We start from the raw sequence: 23020 nt of genomic DNA on the forward strand, positions 1-23020 counted from the left end.
GATATGAGGGGTACAGACCGTCCTTCACTCTCACACTTTACACTATAACTCCCATATGTACAGATATGAGGGGTACAGACCGTCCTTCACTCTCACACGTTACACTATAACTCCCATGTGTATAGATATGAGGGGTACAAACCGTCCTTCACCCTCACACTTTACATTATAACTCCCATATGTACAGATATGACGGGTACAGACCGTCCTTCACTCTCACAAGTTATACTATAACTCCCATATGCACAGATATGAGGGGTACAGACCGTCCTTCACTCTCACATGTTACACTATAACTCCCATATGTACAGATATGAGGGATACAGACCGTCCTTCACTCTCACATGTTACACTATAACTCCCATATGTACAGATATGAGGGGTACAGACCATCCTTCACTCTCACACGTTACACTATAACTCCCATGTGTACAGATATGAGGGGTACAGACCGTCCTTCACTCTCACACTTTACACTATAACTCCCATATGTACAGATATGAGGGGTACAGACCGTCCTTCACTCTCACGCTTTACACTATAACTCCCATGTGTACAGATATGAGGGGTACAGACCATCCTTCACTCTCACACATTACACTATAACTCCCATATGTACAGATATGAGGGGTACAGACCCTCCTTCACTCACACTTTACACTATAACTCCCATATGTGTACAGATATGAGGGGTACAGACCGTCCTTCACTCTCACACGTTACACTATAACTCCCATATGTACAGATACGAGGGGTACAGACCATCCTTCATTCTCACACTTTACACTATAACTCCCATGTGTACAGATATGAGGGGTACAGACCGTCCTTCACTCTCACACATTACACTATAACTCCCATATGTACAGATATGAGGGGTACAGACCGTCCTTCACTCTCACACGTTATACTATAACTCCCATATGTACAGATATGAGGGGTACAGACCGTCCTTCACTCTCACACGTTACACTATAACTCCCATATGTACAGATATGAGGGGTACAGACCGTCCTTCACTCTCACACGTTACACTATAACTACCATATGTACAGATATGAGGGGTACAGACCGTCCTTCACTATCACACATTACACTATAACTCCCATGTGTACAGATATGAGGGGTACAGACCATCTTTCACTCTCACATGTTACACTATAACTCCCATGTGTACAGATATGAGGGGTACAGACCGTCCTTCACTCTCACACGTTACACTATAACTCCCATGTGTACCGATATGAGGGGTACAGACCGTCCTTCACTCTCACACTTTAGACTATAACTCCCATGTGTACAGATATAAGGGGTACAAACTATTCTTCACTCTCACACTTTACATTATAACTCCATTAACTGACTAAAGGATTCAAGGGACTCCATCAACAGGCTGAGGGACACAAGGGTCTCCATCAACAGACTGTGAGACACAAGGGATTCCATCAACAGACTGAAACACAAGGGATTCCATCAACAGACTGTGAGACACAAGGGACTCCATCAACAGGCTGAGGGACACAAGGGATTCCATCAACAGACTGAGGGACACAAGGGTCTCCATCAACAGGCTGAGGGACACAAGGGTCTCCATCAACAGGCTGAGGGACACAAGGGATTCCATCAACAGATTGTGAGACACAACGAACTCCATCAACAGACTGTGAGACACAAGGGATTCCATCAACAGGCTGAGGGACACAAGGGATTCCATCAACAGACTGTGAGACACAAGGGACTCCATCAACAGGCTGTGAGACACAAGGGATTCCATCAACAGACTGTGAGACACAAGGGATTCCATCAACAGACTGAAACACAAGGGATTCCATCAACAGGCTGAGGGACACAAGGGACTCCATCAACAGGCTGAGGGACACAAGGGACTCCATCAACAGACTGTGAGACACAAGGGATTCCATCAACAGACTGAAACACAAGGGATTCCATCAACAGGCTGAGGGACACAAGGGACTCCATCAACAGGCTGAGGGACACAAGGGATTTCCATCAACAGACTGTGAGACACAAGGGGTTCCATCAACAGACTGTGAGACACAAGGGACTCCATCAACAGACTGTGAGACACAAGTGATTCCATCAACAGACTGTGAGACACAAGGGACTTCATCAACAGACTGAAACACAAGGGATTCCATCAACAGACTGTGAGACACAAGGGTCTCCATCAACAGGCTGAGGGACACAAGGGACTCCATCAACAGACTGTGAGGCACAAGGGATTCCATCAACAGACTGAAACACAAGGGATTCCATCAACAGGCTTAGGGACACAAGGGACTCCATCAACAGACTGTGAGACACAAGGGTCTCCATCAACAGGCTGAGGGGCACAAGGGACTCCATCAACAGACTGTGAGACACAAGGGTCTCCATCAACAGGCTGACAGACACAAGGGACTCCATCAACAGACTGTGAGACACAAGGGACTCCATCAACAGGCTGACGGACACAAGGGATTCCATCAACAGACTGAGGGACACAAGGGATTCCATCAACAGACTGTGAGACACAAGGGATTACATCAACAGACTATGAGACACAACGGATTCCATCAACAGTCTGTGAGACACAAGGGATTCCATCAACAGACTGTGAGACACAAGGGATTACATCAACAGGCTGATGGACACAAGGGATTCCATCAACAGACTGTGAGACACAAGGGATTACATCAACAGGCTGAGGGACACAAGGGATTCCATCAACAGACTGTGAGACACAAGGGATTTCATCAACAGGCTGAGGGACACAAGGGATTCCATCAACAGGCTGTGAGACACAAGGGATTCCATCAACAGGCTGTGAAACACAAGGGATTCCATGTACAGACTGAGGGACACAAGGGATTCCATCAACAGACTGTGAGACACAAGGGATTCCATCAACAGGCTGTGAAACACAAGGGATTCTATGTACAGACTGAGGGACACAAGGGACTCCATCAACAGGCTGAGGGACACAAGGGATTCCATTAACAGACTGAGGGACACAAGGGATTCCATTAACAGACTGTGAGACACAAGGGATTCCATCAACAGGCTGTGAAACACAAGGGATTCCATCAACAGACTGAGGGACACAAGGGATTCCATCAACAGGCTGAGGGACACAAGGGATTCCATCAACAGGCTGTGAGACACAAGGGATTCCATCAACAGGCTGAGGGACACAAGGGATTTCATCAACAGGCTGAGGGACACAAGGGATTTCATCAACAGGCTGAGGGACACAAGGGATTCCATCAACAGGCTGTGAGACACAAGGGATTCCATCAACAGGCTGTGAGACACAAGGGATTCCATCAACAGGCTGAGGGACACAAGGGATTTCATCAACAGGCTGAGGGACGCAAGGGATTCCATCAACAGACTGTGAGATACAAGGGATTCCATCAACAGGCTGTGAGACACAAGGGATTCAATCAACAGGCTGAGGGACACAAGGGATTCCATTAACAGACTGTGAGACACAAGGGATTACATCAACAGACTGAGGGACACAAGGGATTCCATTAACAGACTGTGAGACACAAGGGATTCCATCAACAGGCTGTGAAACACAAGGGATTCCATCAACAGGCTGAGGGACACAAGGGATTCCATTAACAGACTGTGAGACACAAGGGATTCCATCAACAGACTGTGAGACACAAGGGATTCCATCAACAGACTGAGGGACACAAGGGATTCCATCAACAGGCTGTGAGACACAAGGGATTCCATTAACAGACTGTGAGACACAAGGGATTCCATCAACAGGCTGTGAAACAAAAGGGATTACATCAACAGGCTGAGGGATGCAAGGGATTCCATCAACAGGCTGTGAGACACAAGGGATTCCATCAACAGACTGAGGGATGCAAGGGATTCCATCAACAGGCTGAGGGACACAAGTGTCTTCATTAACATACTGTGAGACACAAGGGACTCCATCAACAGACTGAGGGACTCAGTCTCACATGGAGTTGAAGTACTTAGGAATCATCTATTGCACCCCCTTATAGTTCAAGCCCCTAGAGAAATATAGGGGCAATCAATTAGCTCCAGTATATAAGTTATTCCCAAATGTTGCAGAAATCTCTCCATTAATCTGCCTTGTTAGAGAATCCTACATAAAGGTGATTTTTTGTCTCTCATGGATTTCAGAAATTGTGTTAGTACCCCAGAGAAGGTTGTTAGGGATTGACCCTTCAGGGGGGCTAAAAATGTTCCAAAGCCAAGAGATGCATGCAACTCACTTATATATTTATTTCCCTATATTTCCCTCTTTCCATGTTTAGCAGTAATTTTCACAATATGTTGATATAATTTCATATACTGTTGTCTTCACTAACCAATTACTATTGCTTTTCATGCTCTATTTTGGTTGAACAATGAACACTTTTTTTGTTAATGTATTTTGAAGGTGTGCACAACTACCCTCACGTGTACTTCGGCGGGACAATGGAGAATGTGCCTATTTCCTGCAATGACCCCTGGTTCTTCCTGCACCACGTCTTTATAGATTGGTAAGAATTTGTCTTTATAAGTCAATAATATAAAGATAGTGGTGGCCGGGCCGTGATGGCAAAAGTATCTCAGAAATAGTTCCATAACCCCATTTGTGAATGGCGAATCTGCCTGGTCTGTCCAGCACAATGTTCCCTCAGACACACCACTGTTCTGCGTACTGGGGGGCTGCATCTCCCCAGCTCCCATCCGTGTCCTGACCGGGCAAATAGGGCAAAATCCCTGGTCTCTTCCATGGGCCATAATCAGTGAGCAGGAGGCTAGCCCACAGCCCCCTCCAGAGGCCCCAGTGACGGAAGGTTCTGTCACATATATATTTGGGATATAGGGCAGTGTGTGTGTAGACAGTGGGATTTATATATTTGGGGTATAGAGCATTGTGTGTGTAGACAGTGGGATGTATATGAGCCCTAGGTTGGGAATAAGAGTGAGAGTGTAATGCTCGTGGGATACTCCTCTATCAGACCGAACTCGGCCAGTAGCCTTGTTATCCCGGCGTCGAGCCAGAATGATAGGGAATATCCCAGAGGAGAGAAAGTCAATGAGATGAGAAAGATGGCACTCACCACAGTTAGGACAGTTCCCAGCAGCAACAGCAGAACAGTCCAGGGATACAGCATTAGAATGGTCAGGCAGGCAGGGATTGGCAGCAGTAAATAATCCAGCAGATCAAGGGTTAAGACAGGTAGAGTAATCAGTAGACAGGCAGGTTCAGCAACAGTGATCAGTCCAGCAGTTTAAGGGTTAAGGCAGGTAGAGTAGTCAGCAAACAGGCAGGTTCAGCAACAAAGATCAGTCCAGCAGTTTAAGGGTTAAAGGAAAAGGAAATTTTCAGCCTCTGCATTAATGTGAAGGATTGCCTTATATGAGATATTAATAGTCGATAAGTTTTTTTAAAAAACATGCTTATTTAAAAGTTATTTATATCATAAATCACCTACCCGATTCCGTAGTTACTCCTCCCACCCGACCATTTCCGTATCTCTGTACATTACACGTGAGATCGGTCCCACCCGCTCTTACATGTACTTTCATGCGCATTCTCATTCGTGTCGCCATATCTCGCATGCGCATAACTTATTCCCCGTATCGGAACAGCCAATAGAATGTGAGCTCAATCTGATTGGCTGATTGGATCAGCCAATCGGATTGAACTGGAATCTGATTGGCTGATTCAATCAGCCAATCAGATTTTTCCTACCTTAATTCCGATTGGCTGATAGAATCCTATCAGCCAATCGGAATTCGAGGGACGCCATCTTGGATGATGTTATTTAAAGGAACCTTCATTCAGCGAGTAGGCGTCGGTTGAAGAGGATGGATCCGCGTTGGCTGGAAGAAGATGGCTCCGCTCCGGATGGATGAAGATAGAAGATGCTGCTTGGATGAAGATGTCTGCCGGTCCGGATGTCCTCTTCTGCCCGGATAGGATGAAGACTTCTGCCAGTCTGGATGTCCTCTTCTGCCCCATCGGATGAAGACTTCGGCCCGGCTGGGTGAAGACGACTCAAGGTAGGGAGATCTTCAGGGGGATAGTGTTAGGTTTATTTAAGGGGGGTTTGGGTGGGTTAGAATAGGGGTATGTGGGTGGTGGGTTTTAATGTTGGGGGGGTTGTATTTTTTTTTTACAGGCAAAAGAGCTGATTACTTTGGGGCATGCCCCCAAAAGAGCTGATTACTTTTTAATTTAGAATAGGGTAGGGACCTTTATTATTTTGGGGGGCTTTTTTATTTTATTAGGGGGCTTAGAGTAGGTGTAATTAGCCTAATATTCTTGTAATCTTTTTTTATTTTTTGTAATTTAGTGTTTGTTTGTTTTTGTAATTTAGTTTAGTTTATTTAATTGTAGATAATTGTAGGTAGTTTATTTAATTAATTTATTGATAGTGTAGTGTTAGGTTTAATTGTAACTTAGGTTAGGATTTATTTTACAGGTAATTTTGTAATTATTTTAACTAGGTAGCTATTAAATAGTAAATAACTATTTAATAGCTATTGTACCTGGTTAAAATAAATACAAAGTTGCCTGTAAAATAAATATAAATCCTAAAATAGCTACAATATAATTATTTGTTATATTGTAGCTATATTAGGGTTTACTTTACAGGTAAGTATTTAGCTTTAAATAGGAATAATTTAGTTAATAAGAGTTCATTTATTTTGTTAGATTAAAATTATATTATGTTAGTGTTAAGGTTAGACTTAGCTTTAGGGGTTAATACATTTATTAGAGTAGCGGCGAGGTCCGGTCGGCAGATTAGGGGTTAATACTTGAAGTTAGGTAGGGCAGATTAGGGGTTAATACTATTTATTATAGTGTTTGTGAGGCGGGAGTGCGGCGGTTTAGGGGTTAACTTAATACATTTATTATAGCGGCGGCGAGGTCCGGTCGGCAGATTAGGGGTTAATAAGTGTAGGTACAGTAGTGGCGACTTTAGGGGGGCAGATTAGGGGTTAATACATATAATATAGGGGTTGGCAATGTTAGGGGCAGCAGATTAGGGGTACATAGGGATAATGTAGGTTGCGGCGGTGTCCGGAGCGGCAGATTAGGGGTTAATAATATAATGCTGGTGTCAGATAGCGGGGGCAGCAGATTAGGGGTTAATAAGTGTAAGATTAGGGGTGTTTAGATTCGGGGTTCATGTTAGGGTGTAGACATAAAAAGTATTTTCCCCATAGGAAACAATGGGGCTGCGTTGGGAGCTTAACGCTGCTTTTTTGCAGGTGTTAGGTTTTTTTTTCAGCCAACTCAGCCCCATTGTTTCCTATGGGGGAATCGTGCACAAGCATGTGTAGCCAGCTTTCCGCTACCGTAAGCAACGCTGGTATTGAGGGTTGAAGTGGCGGTAAATTCGGCTCAACGCACCCTTTTTGGAGCCTAACGCAGCCCTTCAGACAACTCTAAATACCAGCGTTGTTTGGAAGCAGCGGTAGGAAAAAAAGCTGCGTTAGCTACGCGGGTCTTTACCGACAAAACTCTAAATCTAGCCGTATGAAAGCATATTTCATATAAGTATATATATTACTAGATATATGCTATAAACATCAATAATATATCATTTATTTTTTACATATGTAAAGTGATGATTACAATATAATTTGTTATACTTTACTAGTATTACACATAAGTTAATATATTTCTATAAAAACATAATTATTTATTTACAAAAATGTGCTCTCTATCACTCTATTTTCACTTTCTCTCTCCTTTCACTCTCTCTCTCTCTCTCTCTCTCTTTCTCTCTCTTTCTCTCTCTCTCTCTCTCTCTCTCTCTTTCTCTCTCTCGCTCTCTCTTTCACTCTCTTTTTCTCTTTCTCTCTCTCGCTCTCTCTTTCACTCTCTTTTTCTCTTTCTCTCTCTCGCTCTCTCTTTCACTCTCTTTTTCTCTTTCTCTCTCTCGCTCTCTCTTTCACTCTCTTTTTCTCTTTCTCTCTCTCGCTCTCACTCTCTCTCTCTTTTTCTCTCTCTCGCTCTCTCTTTCACTCTATTTTTCTCTTTCTCTCTCCTTTCACTCTCTAACTCTCTCTCTCACTCTCTCTCTCTTTTTCTCTCTCTCGCTCTCTCTTTCACTCTATTTTTCTCTCTTTATTTTCTATCTTTCTCTCTCTCTCTCTTTCTCTCAATCTCTTTTTAACTCTCTCTCTCACTCTCTCTCTCTTTTTCTCTCTCTCGCTCTCTCTTTCACTCTATTTTTCTCTCTTTATTTTCTATCTTTCTCTCTCTCTCTCTTTCTCTCAATCTCTTTTTAACTCTCTCTCTTTCTGTCTCTCACTGTAACATTCTAGAGAGCGTTAAATTGTAGGCATTAATATATCATTTCTATTATACTAAATATAAAATAAAGTAAAATAGAATTATGTAGTATTGGAAACGAGCCAAATAACATTGCATATACTTACTAAATAATTTTTCAATTGAATGAAATAGTCGCTACGATCGCGAAATAGCGTTGCTGGAACAGATGCCTTAAAAAACGGAAATGCGCATGCGTTATACACGAACGTGCATATGATACGGCCGCAATAACAAGAAAGTCGCGCATGCATACATACATTGGTATGTTGAGACGCCAGTGGGGGACCAATTGAAATGGTCTCTATACAAAACGTCATTAGAAAACAAACAAAAAAATAAACAAAGGCAGAGTTATCGCGATAGAAGCGCTCATTTTAAAAGGTAAAAGAAAAGTACGATAAAGAGAGCAGTAAAAAAAAAAGATGAATGTAAGTCCTAATGATTTTATGAATATTTGTGATTGCTGCCTTAATATTTCTCATAGTTTACTTTTCCTTTAAGGCAGGTAGAGTAGTCAGTAAACAGGCAGGTTCAGCAACAATGGTATTTAGGTACATAGAACAATCTGTCAAACCCAGGAGCACACAGAGTAACACCTATACTTGGGCAGTGACAGATCGTTAGTGCAGGATTTAAATAGGCGCAGGATTCGCGCCAGTGAGCTCCCACCGGCATCAGGAGCGTGCAGCGATGACATCAGCACCGCACGCATCCTGAGCCGACACTGACCCTGGCAACGAGCAGGAAGGAGACGCCTGAGCCGACACTGCCCCTGGCAACGAGCAGGAAGGAGACGCCGTGCCCCTAGCAACGGCTAGAGCGGCGTGGTGTGACAGAGGGTAGCAAGTAAGGCCTAGTTTCCGTTAAGATGGTAATGTTTGGAAACTGGTAGCAAAAACATTTATCTCCATTAAAGTTTATGGGGAATTTTATCGTTACCATCAGTTTCGAAACTTTACCACCTCAATAAAAACTATGCCTAAATTGGTAATAAGTGCGTGAGTACAGAGTAGATTGGCAATAAGAGCATGAGTGAGGAGTTGGTTGGGAATAGGAGTGCGAGTACTGAGTACGGGCTTAAGGTGGTAAAGTGTGAAAACTGGTTGAAACATAAAAATCTCCATAGACTTTAATGGAGATAAATGTTTTTATTACCAGTTTTGTCACCTTACCACATTAATAGAAACAAGCCCTAGCTTGGGAATAAGAGCACGAGTTGCGAGTTGGGGCTAGTTTCCATTGAGGTGGTAAAGTGTGAAACCTGATGGTAAAAACATTTTTCTCAAATAATGTCTAGGGAGAATTTTTTTTACCACAAGTTTCCACACTTTACCACCTCAATGGAAACTAGGCCTTGGTTGGGAATAAGGGTGCAAGCACCAAGTAGTGGTTAGTTTTCATTGAGGTGCTAAAGTGTGGAAACTTGTGGTGATCAAAATCTCCATTAAATTCTATGGAGAATTTTTATGTTACCAACAGTTTCTAAACTTTACCATCTCAATGGAAACTGGAAACTATGCCAAGATTGGGAATAAGATGGCAAGTTCCAAGGGCTCATTTCCATTGAGGTGGTAAAGTTTGGAAACTGGTGATAAAAACATTTATCTCCATTAAAGTCTATGGAGATTTTTTATGTTACCACCAGTTTCCAAAGTTTACCACCTCAATGGAGAGCCCTATAATAGGAATAAGAGCGCGAGTACTGGATGGGTTAGTTATATATAAATATATGCACACGCTTTCATTGCAGGACTGGCAAACTATGAAAGACACAATTAAAAGTTCCAGTCTGCATCTGCTGCCTTTAGTGCAGAATTCAGTCCTTCTTCCACTCTAGGCCAGTGAAACTACATTCACCAGTAAACCGCTCACCCAACATTGTAGAATGCTGTAAAATGAAATTCCTAGGCACTGCCTATATCAAATGCTATAGTAGAGCTCTGCAATCAGAACCTGAGAACAAGATGGGTTTTTAGAAACAGAACTTGAGTACTGGATGTGTTTACGGAATCTGAGCCATGAGTATAAGACGTGTTTTGGAATGAGACCCAGCGTATTGGGTGTGTTTGCGGAATCAGAGACAGAGGCCTCTATTTATCAAGCTGTCTACTTTCTAGCATTCGCCGGCCCCAATACGCTCGCCTAACATCGCCGGCATGGACCTGAATACGTTCGGCAAATTTATCAAGAAAGCTGTCAAAAAGCCGCGCACCAAGTACGGTGCGATGAGCAGCGGACTGTTGTTAACTAGCAGTCATCAATCTCGCTGCTCATCGGCTTATTCGCAGCTTTCTTGCTAGCCTGTCACTAAGCACCCACACTATACTATACTGTTTTACCGCCTATACCGCCGCTCCCGGAGACCCCCGCAACTAAATAAACTTATTAACCCTAAACCCCCACTCCCGGACCCCGCCGCAACTATAATAAATATATTAACCCCTAAACCGCCGCTCCCAGACCCCGCCGCCACCTACATTATACCTATTAACCCCTAATCTGCCGCCACCTACATAAAGTTATTAATCCCTTTCCTGCTGATCCCGGACCCCGCCGCAAATAAATAAAATGTTTAACCCCTAAACTGCCACTCCCGGAGCCCACCGCCACCTACATTACATTTATTAACCACTAATCTGCCCCCCTACACCGCTGCCACCTATATTATATCTATTAACCCCTAAACCTAAGTCTAACCCTAACCCTAACACCCCCCTAATTTAAATATTATTTAAATTAAGCTAAATAAATATTCCTATAATTAAATAAATTAATCCTATTTAAAACTAAATACTTACCTATAAAATAAACCCTAAGATAGCTACAATATAACATAGTTATATTGTAGCTAGCTTAGGGTTTATTTTATAGGTAAGTATTTAGTTTTAAATAGGAATAATTTATTTAATGATAGGAATTTTTATTTAGATTTATTTAAATTATATTTAAGTTAGGGGGGTGTTAGGGTTAGGGTTAGACTTAGGTTTAGGGGTTAATAACTATAGTATAGTGGTGGCAGTGTAGGGGGGGGCAGAGTAGGGGTTAATAAATATAATGTAGGTGGCGGCAGTGTAGGGGGGGCAGATTAGGGGTTAATAAATATAATGTAGGTGGTGGCGGTATAGGGGGGGGCAGATTAGGGGTTAATAAATATAATGTAGGTGGTGGCGGTGTAGGGGGGGCAGATTAGGGGTTAATAAATATAATGTAGGTGGCGGTGTGCTCCGGGAGCGACGGTTTAGGGGGTAAACACTTTATTTAGTTGCGGGGGGTCCGTGAGCGGCGGTTTAGGGGTTAAGCACTTTATTTAATTGCTGTGGGTTCCAGGAGCAGCGGTTTAGGGGTTAAACACTTTATTTAGTTGTGGTGGGCTCTGGGAGCAGCGGTTAAGGGGGTAATACAGTGTAGTATAGTGTGGGTGTTTAGTGACAGTTTACCAATAAAGCTGTGAAAAGCCAAAGAGCAGCGAGATCGTTAACAACAGTCCGCTGCTCATCACTCTGTACTTGGTAAGCGGCTTTTTGACAGCTTTTTTGGTAATTTTGGAGAACATATTCAGGTCCGCGGCAGCGATGTTAGGCGATCTTAGGTGAGTGTATTGGGGCGGTGAATGCAGGTAAGTTGACGGCTTGATAAGTAGATGCCATAGAGAGAGAGAAAGAGAGAGAAACAAAGATAGAGAGAGAGAGAGACAAAGAGAGAGAGAGAAAAGAGAGAGAGAGACAAAGAGAGAGAGAGAAAAGAGAGAGAGGAAAAGAGAGAGAGAGAAATAGAGAGAGAGAGAGAGAGAGAGACAAAAAGAGTGAGAAAAAAAAGAGAGAGAGAAAAAAAAAACATCTTGCACTCAAGCTGTGATTCAAAAAATATACACAGTACTCATGGTCTCATTACACAGATGCACCGAAAACTCAGGTTCTCAACTCCAAAATGTATCTAGCACCTATGCTCTCATTCCAAAACTGTCCAATACTAATTCTCTCATTCCAAAACTGTCCAATACTAATTCTCTCATTCCAAAATTGTCCAATACTAATTCTCTCATTCCAAAACTGTCCAATACTAATTCTCTCATTCCAAAACTGTCCAATACTAATTCTCTCATTCCAAAATTGTCCAATACTAATTCTCTCATTCCAAAATTGTCCAATACTAATTCTCTCATTCCAAAATTGTCCAATACTAATTCTCTCATTCCAAAACTGTCCAATACTAATTCTCTCATTCCAAAATTGTCCAATACTAATTCTCTCATTCCAAAATTGTCCAATACTAATTCTCTCATTCCAAAATTGTCCAATACTAATTCTCTCATTCCAAAATTGTCCAATACTAATTCTCTCATTCCAAAACTGTCCAATACTAATTCTCTCATTCCAAAATTGTCCAATACTAATTCTCTCATTCCAAAATTGTCCAATACTAATTCTCTCATTCCAAAACTGTCCAATACTAATTCTCTCATTCCAAAACTGTCCAATACTAATTCTCTCATTCCAAAACTGTCCAATACTAATTCTCTCATTCCAAAATTGTCCAATACTAATTCTCTCATTCCAAAATTGTCCAATACTAATTCTCTCATTCCAAAATTGGCCAATACTAATTCTCTCATTCCAAAATTGGCCAATACTAATTCTCTCATTGCAAAATTGGCCAATACTAATTCTCTCATTCCAAAATTGGCCAATACTAATTCTCTCATTCCAAAATTGTCCAATACTAATTCTCTCATTCCAAAATTGTCCAATACTAATTCTCTCATTCCAAAATTGTCCAATACTAATTCTCTCATTCCAAAATTGTCCAATACTAATTCTCTCATTCCAAAATTGTCCAATACTAATTCTCTCATTCCAAAACTGTCCAATACTAATTCTCTCATTCCAAAATTGTCCAATACTAATTCTCTCATTCCAAAATTGTCCAATACTAATTCTCTCATTCCAAAATTGGCCAATACTAATTCTCTCATTCCAAAATTGGCCAATACTAATTCTCTCATTCCAAAATTGTCCAATACTAATTCTCTCATTCCAAAATTGGCCAATACTAATTCTCTCATTCCAAAATTGGCCAATACTAATTCTCTCATTCCAAAATTGGCCAATACTAATTCTCTCATTCCAAAATTGGCCAATACTAATTCTCTCATTCCAAAACTGTCCAATACTAATTCTCTCATTCCAAAATTGGCCAATACTAATTCTCTCATTCCAAAACCCGTCCAATACTCAGTTTCTTATTCCAAAACTCTTCCAGTACTCTGGCCTCTATTTATCAAGCCATCAACCGCAAATACGCAGGAATTCCGCAGCGTATTTGTGGCGAGGCTGATTCGCCATAGTTATCAAGCCCTACAGTCCGACACAGATCGATGGTTACGTCACTCCAGATGTTCCGAACGCAAGGTACGCTCGCCACTATTCTGGCCCAGCGTACCTGGTTTTCAATCCGCCGCCCTGGAGGCGGCGGATCCCATTGGAATCAATGGGAGTCTGACAGCAGCGAGAGCTCATGTTCCCTGCTGCCCGATATCCCATTGATTCCTATGTGAAGTGTCTGCACCTAACACTCTAACATGTACCCTGAGTCTAAACACCCCTAATCTGCCCCCCCTACACCGCCACCACCTACTTTATACTTTTTAACCCCTAAACCGCCGCCCCGACACCACCTACATTATACGTATTAACTCCTAAACCGCCGGACCCCACCGCAACTAAATAAAATGTTTAACCCCTAAACCGCCGCTCCCGGACCCCGTCGCAACTATATTAAATTTATTAACCCCTAAACCGCCGCTCCCGGACCCCGCTGCCACCTACATTATACCTATTAACCCCTAATCTGCCACCTCCAATACCGCCGCCACCTACATAAAGTTATTAAACCCTATTCTGCCGATCCCGGACCCCGCCGCAAATAAATGAATTGTTTAACCCCTAAACCGTCCCTCCCGGAGTCCACCGCCACCTACATTACATTTATTAACCCCTAATCTGCCCCCCCACACCGCCGCCACCTACATTATATCTATTAACCCCTAAACCTAAGTCTAACCCTAACCCTAACACCCCCCTAACTTAATTATTATTTAAATTAATCTAAATAAATATTCCTATAATTAAATAAATGAATCCTATTTAAAACTAAATACTTACCTATAAAATAAACCCTAATATAGCTACAGTATAACTAATAGTTACATTGTAGCTATTTTAGGGTTTATATTTATTTTACAGACAACTTTGTATTTATTTTAACTAGGTACAATAGTTATTAAATAGTTATTAACTATTTAACAGCTACCTAGCTAAAATAAATATAAATATACCTGTAAAATAAAACCTAACCTAAGTTACAATTACACCTAACACTATACTACAATTAAATAAATTAAATTAATTAAATACAATTAAATAAAAATAACTAAAATTAACTAAAGTACAAAAAAACCCTCTAAATTACAGAAAATAAAAAAAATGTCAAGAAGTTTAATCTAATTACACCTAATCTAAGCCCCCTAATAAAATAAAAAATCCCCCCACATTCTATTGGCTGATCCAATCAGCCAATAGGATTGAGCTCGCATTCTATTGGATCAGCCAATAGGATTAAACTTCAATCCTATTGGCTGATTGCATCAGCCAATAGGATTTTTCCTACCTTAATTCCGATTGGCTGATAGAATTCTTTCAGCCAATCGGAATTGAAGGGACACCATCTTGGATGACATCATTTAAAGGAACCTTCATTCGTCAGGTAGTCATCGGCCGAGAAGGATGCTCCACGTCGGATGTCTTGAAGATGGAGCCGCCCCGCCTCGGATGGATGAAGATTGAAGATGTCGTCTGGATGAAGACTTCTGCGCGTCTGGAGGACCTCTTCTGCCCAGCTTGGATGAAGACTTCTGCCCATCTGGAGGACCACTTCGCCCGGCTTTGTTGAGGACTTCGGCCCGGTTGGGTGAAGACGTCTCCCGATAAGGTGATCTTCAAGGGGTTAGTGCTAGGTTTTTTTAAGGGGGTATTGGGTGGGTTTTAGAGTAGGGTTGGTTGTGTGGGTGGTGGGTTTTAATGTTGGGAGGGGATTTGTACTTTTTTTTACAGGTAAAAGAGCTGATTATTACTTTGGGGCAATGCCCTTTTAAGGGCTATTTGTAATTTAGTATAGGGTAGGGCTTTTTTATTTTATTAGGGGGATTAGATTAGGTGTAATAAGTTTAAAAATCTTCTAATTATTTTATTATTTTCTGTAATTTAGTGTTTGTTTTTTGTAATTTAGCTAATTGTATTTAATTTATTTAATTGTAGTTAATTAAGTGAATTAATTTAATTGTAGTGTATTATTAGGTGTAATTGTAACTTAGATTAGGATTTATTTTACAGGACAATTTGTATTTATTTTAGCTAGGTAGTTATTAAATAGTTAATAACTATTTCATAACTATTCTACCTAGTTAGAATAAATACAAACTTGCCTGTAAAATAAAAATAAACCCTAAGCTAGATACAATGTAACTATTAGTTATATTGTAGCTAGTTTAGGGTTTATTTTATAGGTAAGTATTTAGTTTTAAATAGGAATAATTTATTTAATGATAGTCATTTTTATTTAGATTTATTTAAATTATATTTAAGTTAGGGGGTGTTAGGGTTAGAGTTAGACTTAGGTTTAGGGGTTAATAAATATAATGTAGGAGGTGGCGGCAGTGTAGGGGGGGCAGATTAGGGGTTAATAAATATAATGTAGGTGGCGGCAGTGTAGGGGGGGCAGATTAGGGGTTAATAAATATAATGTAGGTGGCGGTGGGCTCCGGGAGTGGCGGTTTAGGGGTTAAACACTTTATTTAGTTGCGGCGAGGTCCGTGAGCGGCGGTTTAGGGGTTAAGAAGTTTATTAGAGTGGCGGTGGGCTCCGGGAGTGGCAGATTAGGGGTTAATAAGTATAATGTAGGTTGCGGCGGTGTAGGGGTGGCAGATTAGGGGTTTTTAGACTCGGGGTACATGTTAGGGTGTTAGGTGTAAACATTACCATAGAAATCTATGGGACATCGGGCAGCAGCCAACATAAGCTTTCGCTGCTTTCAGACTCCCATTGATTCCTATGGTATCCACCGCCTCCAGTGTGGTGGATTGAAAACCAGGTATGCTGGGCCGGAATAGTGGCGAGCGTTCCCGCTAGTTATTTGATAACTAGCAAAAGTAGACAGATAGTGCCGAATTTGCATTCGGAACATCTGTAGTGACGTAAGAATCGATCTGTGTCGGACTGAGACCAGCGGATCATAAGTTACGTCACTAAATTCTACTTTTGCTGGTCTGTAGGGTTTGATAACTAAGGGGAATCAGGCTCACCACAAATACGCTGCAGAATTCCAGCGTATTTGCGGTTGACGGCTTGATAAATAGATGCCTTTGTCTCTCTCTCTCTCTTTCTTGGTCTCTCTCTCTTTTTTCTCTCTCTCTCTCTCTCTCTCTCTCTCTCTCTTTCGCTCTCTCTCTCTCTCTCTTTGTCTCTCTCTCTCTCTCTTTGGGGCCTAGTTATCAAGCCGTCAACCTCAAATACGCTGGAATTCCGCAGCGTATTTGTGGCGAGGCTGATTCGCCTTAGTTATCAAAGGCTAGATCCCGGCAAAAGTAGAATTTTGTGACGTAAACTTCGATCCGCCGGACTCAGTCCGACACAGAACGATTCTTACGTCACTACAGATGTTCCGCACACAAGTGCAGCACAATCTGACTACTTTTGCTAGTTATCAAAAAACTAGCAGGTACGCTCGGCCCAGCGTACCTGGTTTTCAAACCGCCACCCTGGAGGCGGCGGATCCCATAGGAATCAATGGGAGTCTGACCATAGCGAAAGTACAAGTTCGCTGCTGACAGACATCCCATTGATTCCTATGGGAGCTGTCTACACCTAACACCCTAACATGTACCCCGAGTCTAAACACCCCTAATCTGCCCCCTCTAAACCGCCGCAACTAAATAAAGTGTTTACCCCCTAAACCGCCGCTCCCGGAGCCCACCGCAAGCTACTCTATACATATTAACCCCTAAACCGCCGCTCCCGGAGCCCACTGCAAGTATAATAAATGTCTTAACCCCTAAACCGCCGCTCCCGGAGCCCACCGCCACCTACATTATACCTAGTAACCCCTATCCTGCCCCCCCTATACCGCCGCCCTCTATAATAAAGTTATTAACCCCTATCCTGCTGATCCCGCACCTCGCCGCAAATAAATAAATAGTTTAACCCCTAAACCGTCGCTCACTGAACCCGCTGCAACCTATATTAAATTTATTAACCCCTATCCTGCCCCCCCTACACCGTCGCCACCTATAATAAATTTATTAACCCCTATCCTGCCCCCCTTACACCGTCGCCACCTATAATAAATGTATTAACCCCTATCCTGCCCCCCACTACACCGCCGCCACTGTAATAAAATTATTAACCCCTAAACCTAAGTCTAACACTAACCCTAACACCCCCCTAACTTAAATATTATTTAAATAAATCTAAATAATATTTCTATTATTAACTAAGTTAATCCTATTTAAAACTAAATACTTACCTGTAAAATAAACCCTAATATAGCTACAATATAAATAATAATTATATTGTAGCTATCTTAGGATTTATTTTTATTTTACAGGCAACTTTCAATTTATTTTAGCCAGGTACAATAGCTATTAAATAGTTATTAACTATTTAATAGCTACCTAGCTAAAATAAAGAGAAATTTACCTGTAAAATAAAAACTAACCTAAGTTACAATTACACCTAACACTACACTATCATTAAATAAATTATTCCTATTTAAAACTAAATACTTACCTGTAAAATAAACCCTAAGATAGCTACAATACAATTAATAATTATATTATAGCTATCTTAGGATTTATATTTATTTTACAGGTAACTTTGTATTTATTTTAGCTAGTTAGAATAGTTATTAAATAGTTATTAACTATTTAATAACTACCTAGCTAAAAGAAATACAAAATTACCTGTAAAATAAATCCTAACCTAAGTTACAATTAAACCTAACACTACACTATCATTAAATTAATTAAATAAATTACCTACAAATAACTACAATTAAATACAATTACATAAACTAACTAAAGTACAAAAAATAAAAAAAGCTAAGTTACGAAAAAAAAAAAAAAAAATTTACAAACATTTTAAAAATATTACAACAATTTTAAGCTACTTACACCTAATCTAAGCCCCCTAATAAAATAATAATCCTATCAGCCAATCGGAATTGAAGGGACGCCATCTTGGATGACGTCCCTTAAAGGAGCCTTCATTCGTTGGTAGTCCGTAGGTAAAGAAGGATGTTCCGCATCGGCGGGATGAAGATTGAAGACCCGGCTTGGAAGATGACATCGCCCGGATAGAAGACTTCTTCAGCGCCTCTTGGAAGATGACATCGCCCGGATCGAAGACTTCTTCAGCGCCGCTTGGAGGATCACTTTATCGGATGGAAGATTTCTTCAGCGCTGCTTGGAGGATAACTTCTTCCGCCTTGGATGTCCACTTCAGTTCCATCGCTGCTCGGCTGATTGAAGACGACTCAAGGTAGGATGATCTTCAGGGGATTAGTGTTAGGTTATTTTAAGGGGGGTTTGGGTTAGATTAGGGGTATGTGGGTGGTGGGTTTTAATGTTGGGGGGGTTGTATTTTTCTTTTACAGGCAAAAGAGCTGAATTCTTTGGGGCATGCCCCCACAAAAGGCCCTTTTAAGGGCTAGTAAGGTAAAAGAGCTTTGAACTTTTTTAATTTAGAATAGGGTAGGGATTTTTTTTATTTTGGGGGGGTTTGTTATTTTATTAGGGGGCTTAGATTAGGTGTAAGTAGCTTAAAATTGTTGTAATATTTTTAAAATGTTTGTAAATTATTTTTTTTATTTTTTGTAACTTAGCTTTTTTTATTTTTTGTACTTTAGTTAGTTTATGTAATTGTATTTAATTGTAGTTATTTGTAGGTAGTTTATTTAATTAATTTAATGATAGTGTAGTATTAGGTTTAATTGTAACTTAAGTTAGGATTTATTTTACAGGTAATTTTGTATTTCTTTTAGCTAGGTAGTTATTAAATAGTTAATAACTATTTAATAACTATTCTAACTAGCTAAAATAAATACAAAGTTACCTGTAAAATAAATATAAATCCTAAGATAGCTATAATATAATTATTAATTATATTGTAGCTATCTTAGGGTTTATTTTACAGGTAGGTATTTATTTTTAAGTAGGAATAATTTATTAAAGTATAGTGTAGTGTTAGGTGTAATTGTAACTTAGGTTAGTTTTTAGTTTACAGGTAAATTTCTCTTTATTTTAGCTAGGTAAGCTATTAAATAGTTAATAACTATTTAATAGTTATTGTACATGGTTAAAATAAATTGAAAGTTACCTGTAAAATAAATATAATTCCTAAAATAGCTACAATATAATTATTATTTACATTGTAGCTATCTTAGGGTTTATTTTACAGGTAAGTATTTAGTTTTAAATTGGAATAATTTATTAAAGTATAGTGTAGTGTTAGGTGTAATTGTAACTTAGGTTAGTTTTTATTTTACATGTACATTTCTCTTTATTTTAGCTAGGTAAGCTATTAAATAGTTAATAACTATTTAATAGCTATTGTACCTAGTTAAAATAAATTGAAAGATGCCTGTAAAATAAAAATAAATCCTAAGATAGATACAATATAATTATTATTTATATTGTAGCTATATTAGGGTTTATTTTAAAGGTAAGTATTTAGTTTTAAATAGGATTAACTTAGTTAATAATAGAAATATTATTTAGATTTATTTAATTAATATTTAAGTTAGGGGGGTGTTAGGGTTAGTGTTAGACTTAGGTTTAGGGGTTTATAATTTTATTACAGTGGCGGCGGTGTAGTGGGGGGCAGGATAGGGGTTAATAAATTTAATATAGGTTGCGGCGGGTTCAGTGAGCGGCGGTTTAGGGGTTAAACTATTTATTTATTTGCGACGAGGTGCGGGATCAGCAGGATAAGGGTTAATAACTTTATTATAGAGGGCGACGGTATAGGGGGGGCAGGATAGGGGTTACTGGGTATAATGTAGGTGGCAGCGGTGTCCGGGAGCGGCGGTTTAGGGGTTAATACATTTATAAGAGTTGCGGCAGGGTCTAGGAGCGATGGTTTAGGGGTTAATAACTATATTTAGTTGCGGGGGGCTCCGGGGGCGCCGGTATAGAGGGTAGAACAGTGTAGTTAGTGTGGGTGCTTAGTGACAGGCTAGCAAGAAAGCTGTCAAAAAGCTGAAGAGCAGCGAGATCGGATGAGTGATAACTCTCACAGTCCGCTGCTCATCGCCCCGTACTTGGTGCACGGCTTTTTGACAGATTTTTTGATAACTTAGGAGAATTTTGGTAGGTCCGCGGCGGCGATGTGAGGCGAGCTTAGGCGGGCGTATTGCACCGGCGAAGGCCGGAAAAGTAGATGCGTTGATAACTAGGCCCCATTGTCTCTCTATCTCTCTCTCTTTGTCTCTCTCTCTCTCTCTCTCTCTCTCTTTGTCTCTCTCTCTCTCTTTATCTCTCTCTTTGTCTCTCTCTCTCTCTCTTTGTCTCTCTCTCTTTGTCTCTCTCTCTTTCTCTCTTTGTCTTTCTCTCTCTCTCCCTCTCTCTCTCTCTCTCTCTCTCTTTGTCTCTCTCTCTCTCTCTTTGTCTCTCCTTCTATCTATATATCTATATATCTATATATCTATATATATATATGTGTGTGTGTTTGAGTGTGTCTTTTCTTCTCCTGACACCAAGTCATACCTACATTTTTGTCTTTGCAGCATTTTTGAAGACTGGGTCAGATTTTACAAGGCGACCCCAAGTAACTACACAAGTACCACAGTTGAGGGACACAGGGCAACAGACTGCATTGTACCTGGCATTCCATGCAAGATGCAAAGGAGCTATCTCCAAAATTCAAACAATCTGGGCTACACATGTGACATATTCAATGACAGCTAATCTGGGACTGGCACGTGGTGTCACAATGTTATGCTGATTTAGCACAACAATTGCTGTGTGCATATCTGTGCATTATACAGCATATTGTAGGAGATTAGCAAATGATTACACTAACAGATAAAAATGATTGGAGCACAAATATGTAGGAAATTATGCAAATGGCAAATTGTAGTCATCAGATTATTACAGAATATTTATGTGCTACAAAACTTGTTTCAGACTAACATAAATCAATTTACTCACCAATATTCACACTAATCTGTTTAATTGTGAAATAAACCAATGATTTAATCTATTTACTTGTGTTTCCTTTATCAGAACAGTATTATACACAGTACACGTGTCACTAAATAGCTAGTGGGGACACTATACTCTGAATTCTACTTATGGTGACATAAATCAGTGATATAATCTGTTTATTTGTGTGACCTTTATTAGCACAGTATTATACACAGTACACTTGTCACTAAATAGCTAACGGGGACACTATAGACTGTATCCTGATGGTGACATAAACCAGTGATATAATCTGTGTGTGTGACCTTTATCAGCACAGTATTATACACAGTACACGTGTCACTAAATAGCTAACGGGGACACTATAGGCTGAATCCTGATGGTGACATAAACCAGTGATATAATCTGTTTGTGTGACCTTTATCAGCACAGTATTATACACAGTACACGTGTCACTAAATAGCTAACGGGGACACTATAGGCTTAATCCTGATGGTGACATAAACCAGTGATATAATCAGTTTGTGTGACCTTTATCAGTACAGTATTATACACAGTACACCTGTCACTAAATAGCTAACGGGGACACTATAGACTGTATCCTGATGGTGACATAAACCAGTGATATAATCTGTGTGTGTGACCTTTATCAGTACAGTATTATACACAGTGCATGTGTCACTAAATAGCTAATGGGGTCACTATAGGCTGAATCCTGATGGTGACATAAACCAGTGATATAATCAGTTTGTGTGACCTTTATCAGAACAGTATTATACACAGTACACGTGTCACTAAATAGCTAGTGGGGACACTATACTCTGAATTCTACTTATGGTGACATAAATCAGTGATATAATCTGTTTATTTGTGTGACCTTTATTAGCACAGTATTATACACAGTACACTTGTCACTAAATAGCTAACGGGGACACTATAGACTGTATCCTGATGGTGACATAAACCAGTGATATAATCTGTGTGTGTGACCTTTATCAGCACAGTATTATACACAGTACACGTGTCACTAAATAGCTAACGGGGACACTATAGGCTGAATCCTGATGGTGACATAAACCAGTGATATAATCTGTTTGTGTGACCTTTATCAGCACAGTATTATACACAGTACACGTGTCACTAAATAGCTAACGGGGACACTATAGGCTTAATCCTGATGGTGACATAAACCAGTGATATAATCAGTTTGTGTGACCTTTATCAGTACAGTATTATACACAGTACACCTGTCACTAAATAGCTAACGGGGACACTATAGACTGTATCCTGATGGTGACATAAACCAGTGATATAATCTGTGTGTGTGACCTTTATCAGTACAGTATTATACACAGTGCATGTGTCACTAAATAGCTAATGGGGTCACTATAGGCTGAATCCTGATGGTGACATAAACCAGTGATATAATCAGTTTG

The 23020-nt window shown here is 40.3% G+C and overlaps 1 protein-coding gene and 1 long non-coding RNA gene across 2 annotated transcripts; one reads left to right on the forward strand and one right to left on the reverse strand.

Moving 5' to 3' along the window:
- Positions 1-2248: 2248 nt before the first annotated feature.
- Positions 2249-4378, reverse strand: LOC128652766 (uncharacterized). Its single transcript, XM_053705697.1, has 4 exons — positions 4343-4378; positions 3506-3904; positions 2636-3424; positions 2249-2524 (listed from the first exon to the last, which is right to left on the reverse strand). The coding sequence occupies exons 1-4, from the start codon at positions 4376-4378 to the stop codon at positions 2249-2251; spliced, it is 1500 nt and encodes a 499-aa protein (XP_053561672.1).
- Positions 4379-4422: 44 nt separating this feature from the next.
- On the forward strand, positions 4423-21642 carry LOC128652174 (uncharacterized). Its single transcript, XR_008401290.1, has 2 exons — positions 4423-4532; positions 21167-21642. It is a non-coding gene; the product is annotated as an uncharacterized LOC128652174 (long non-coding RNA).
- Positions 21643-23020: the final 1378 nt, after the last annotated feature.

This window comes from Bombina bombina, chromosome 3 (assembly GCF_027579735.1).
Source record: "Bombina bombina isolate aBomBom1 chromosome 3, aBomBom1.pri, whole genome shotgun sequence".
Lineage (NCBI taxonomy): Eukaryota > Metazoa > Chordata > Amphibia > Anura > Bombinatoridae > Bombina > Bombina bombina.

What these genes read in the sequence shown, in the direction of transcription:
- LOC128652766 (XM_053705697.1), bottom strand. Translation starts at nt 4,378, where the DNA reads ATGAAAAGCAATAGTAATTGGTTAGTGAAGACAACA. An exon ending in GTGTCCCTCAGTCTGTTGAT is followed by an intron (nt 3,425 to 3,505) that starts GTAATCCCTTGT and finishes TGTGTCTCACAG; the next exon opens with CCTGTTGATGGAATCCCTTG. An exon ending in GTGTCCATCAGCCTGTTGAT is followed by an intron (nt 2,525 to 2,635) that starts GTAATCCCTTGT and finishes TGTGTCTCACAG; the next exon opens with TCTGTTGATGGAATCCCTTG.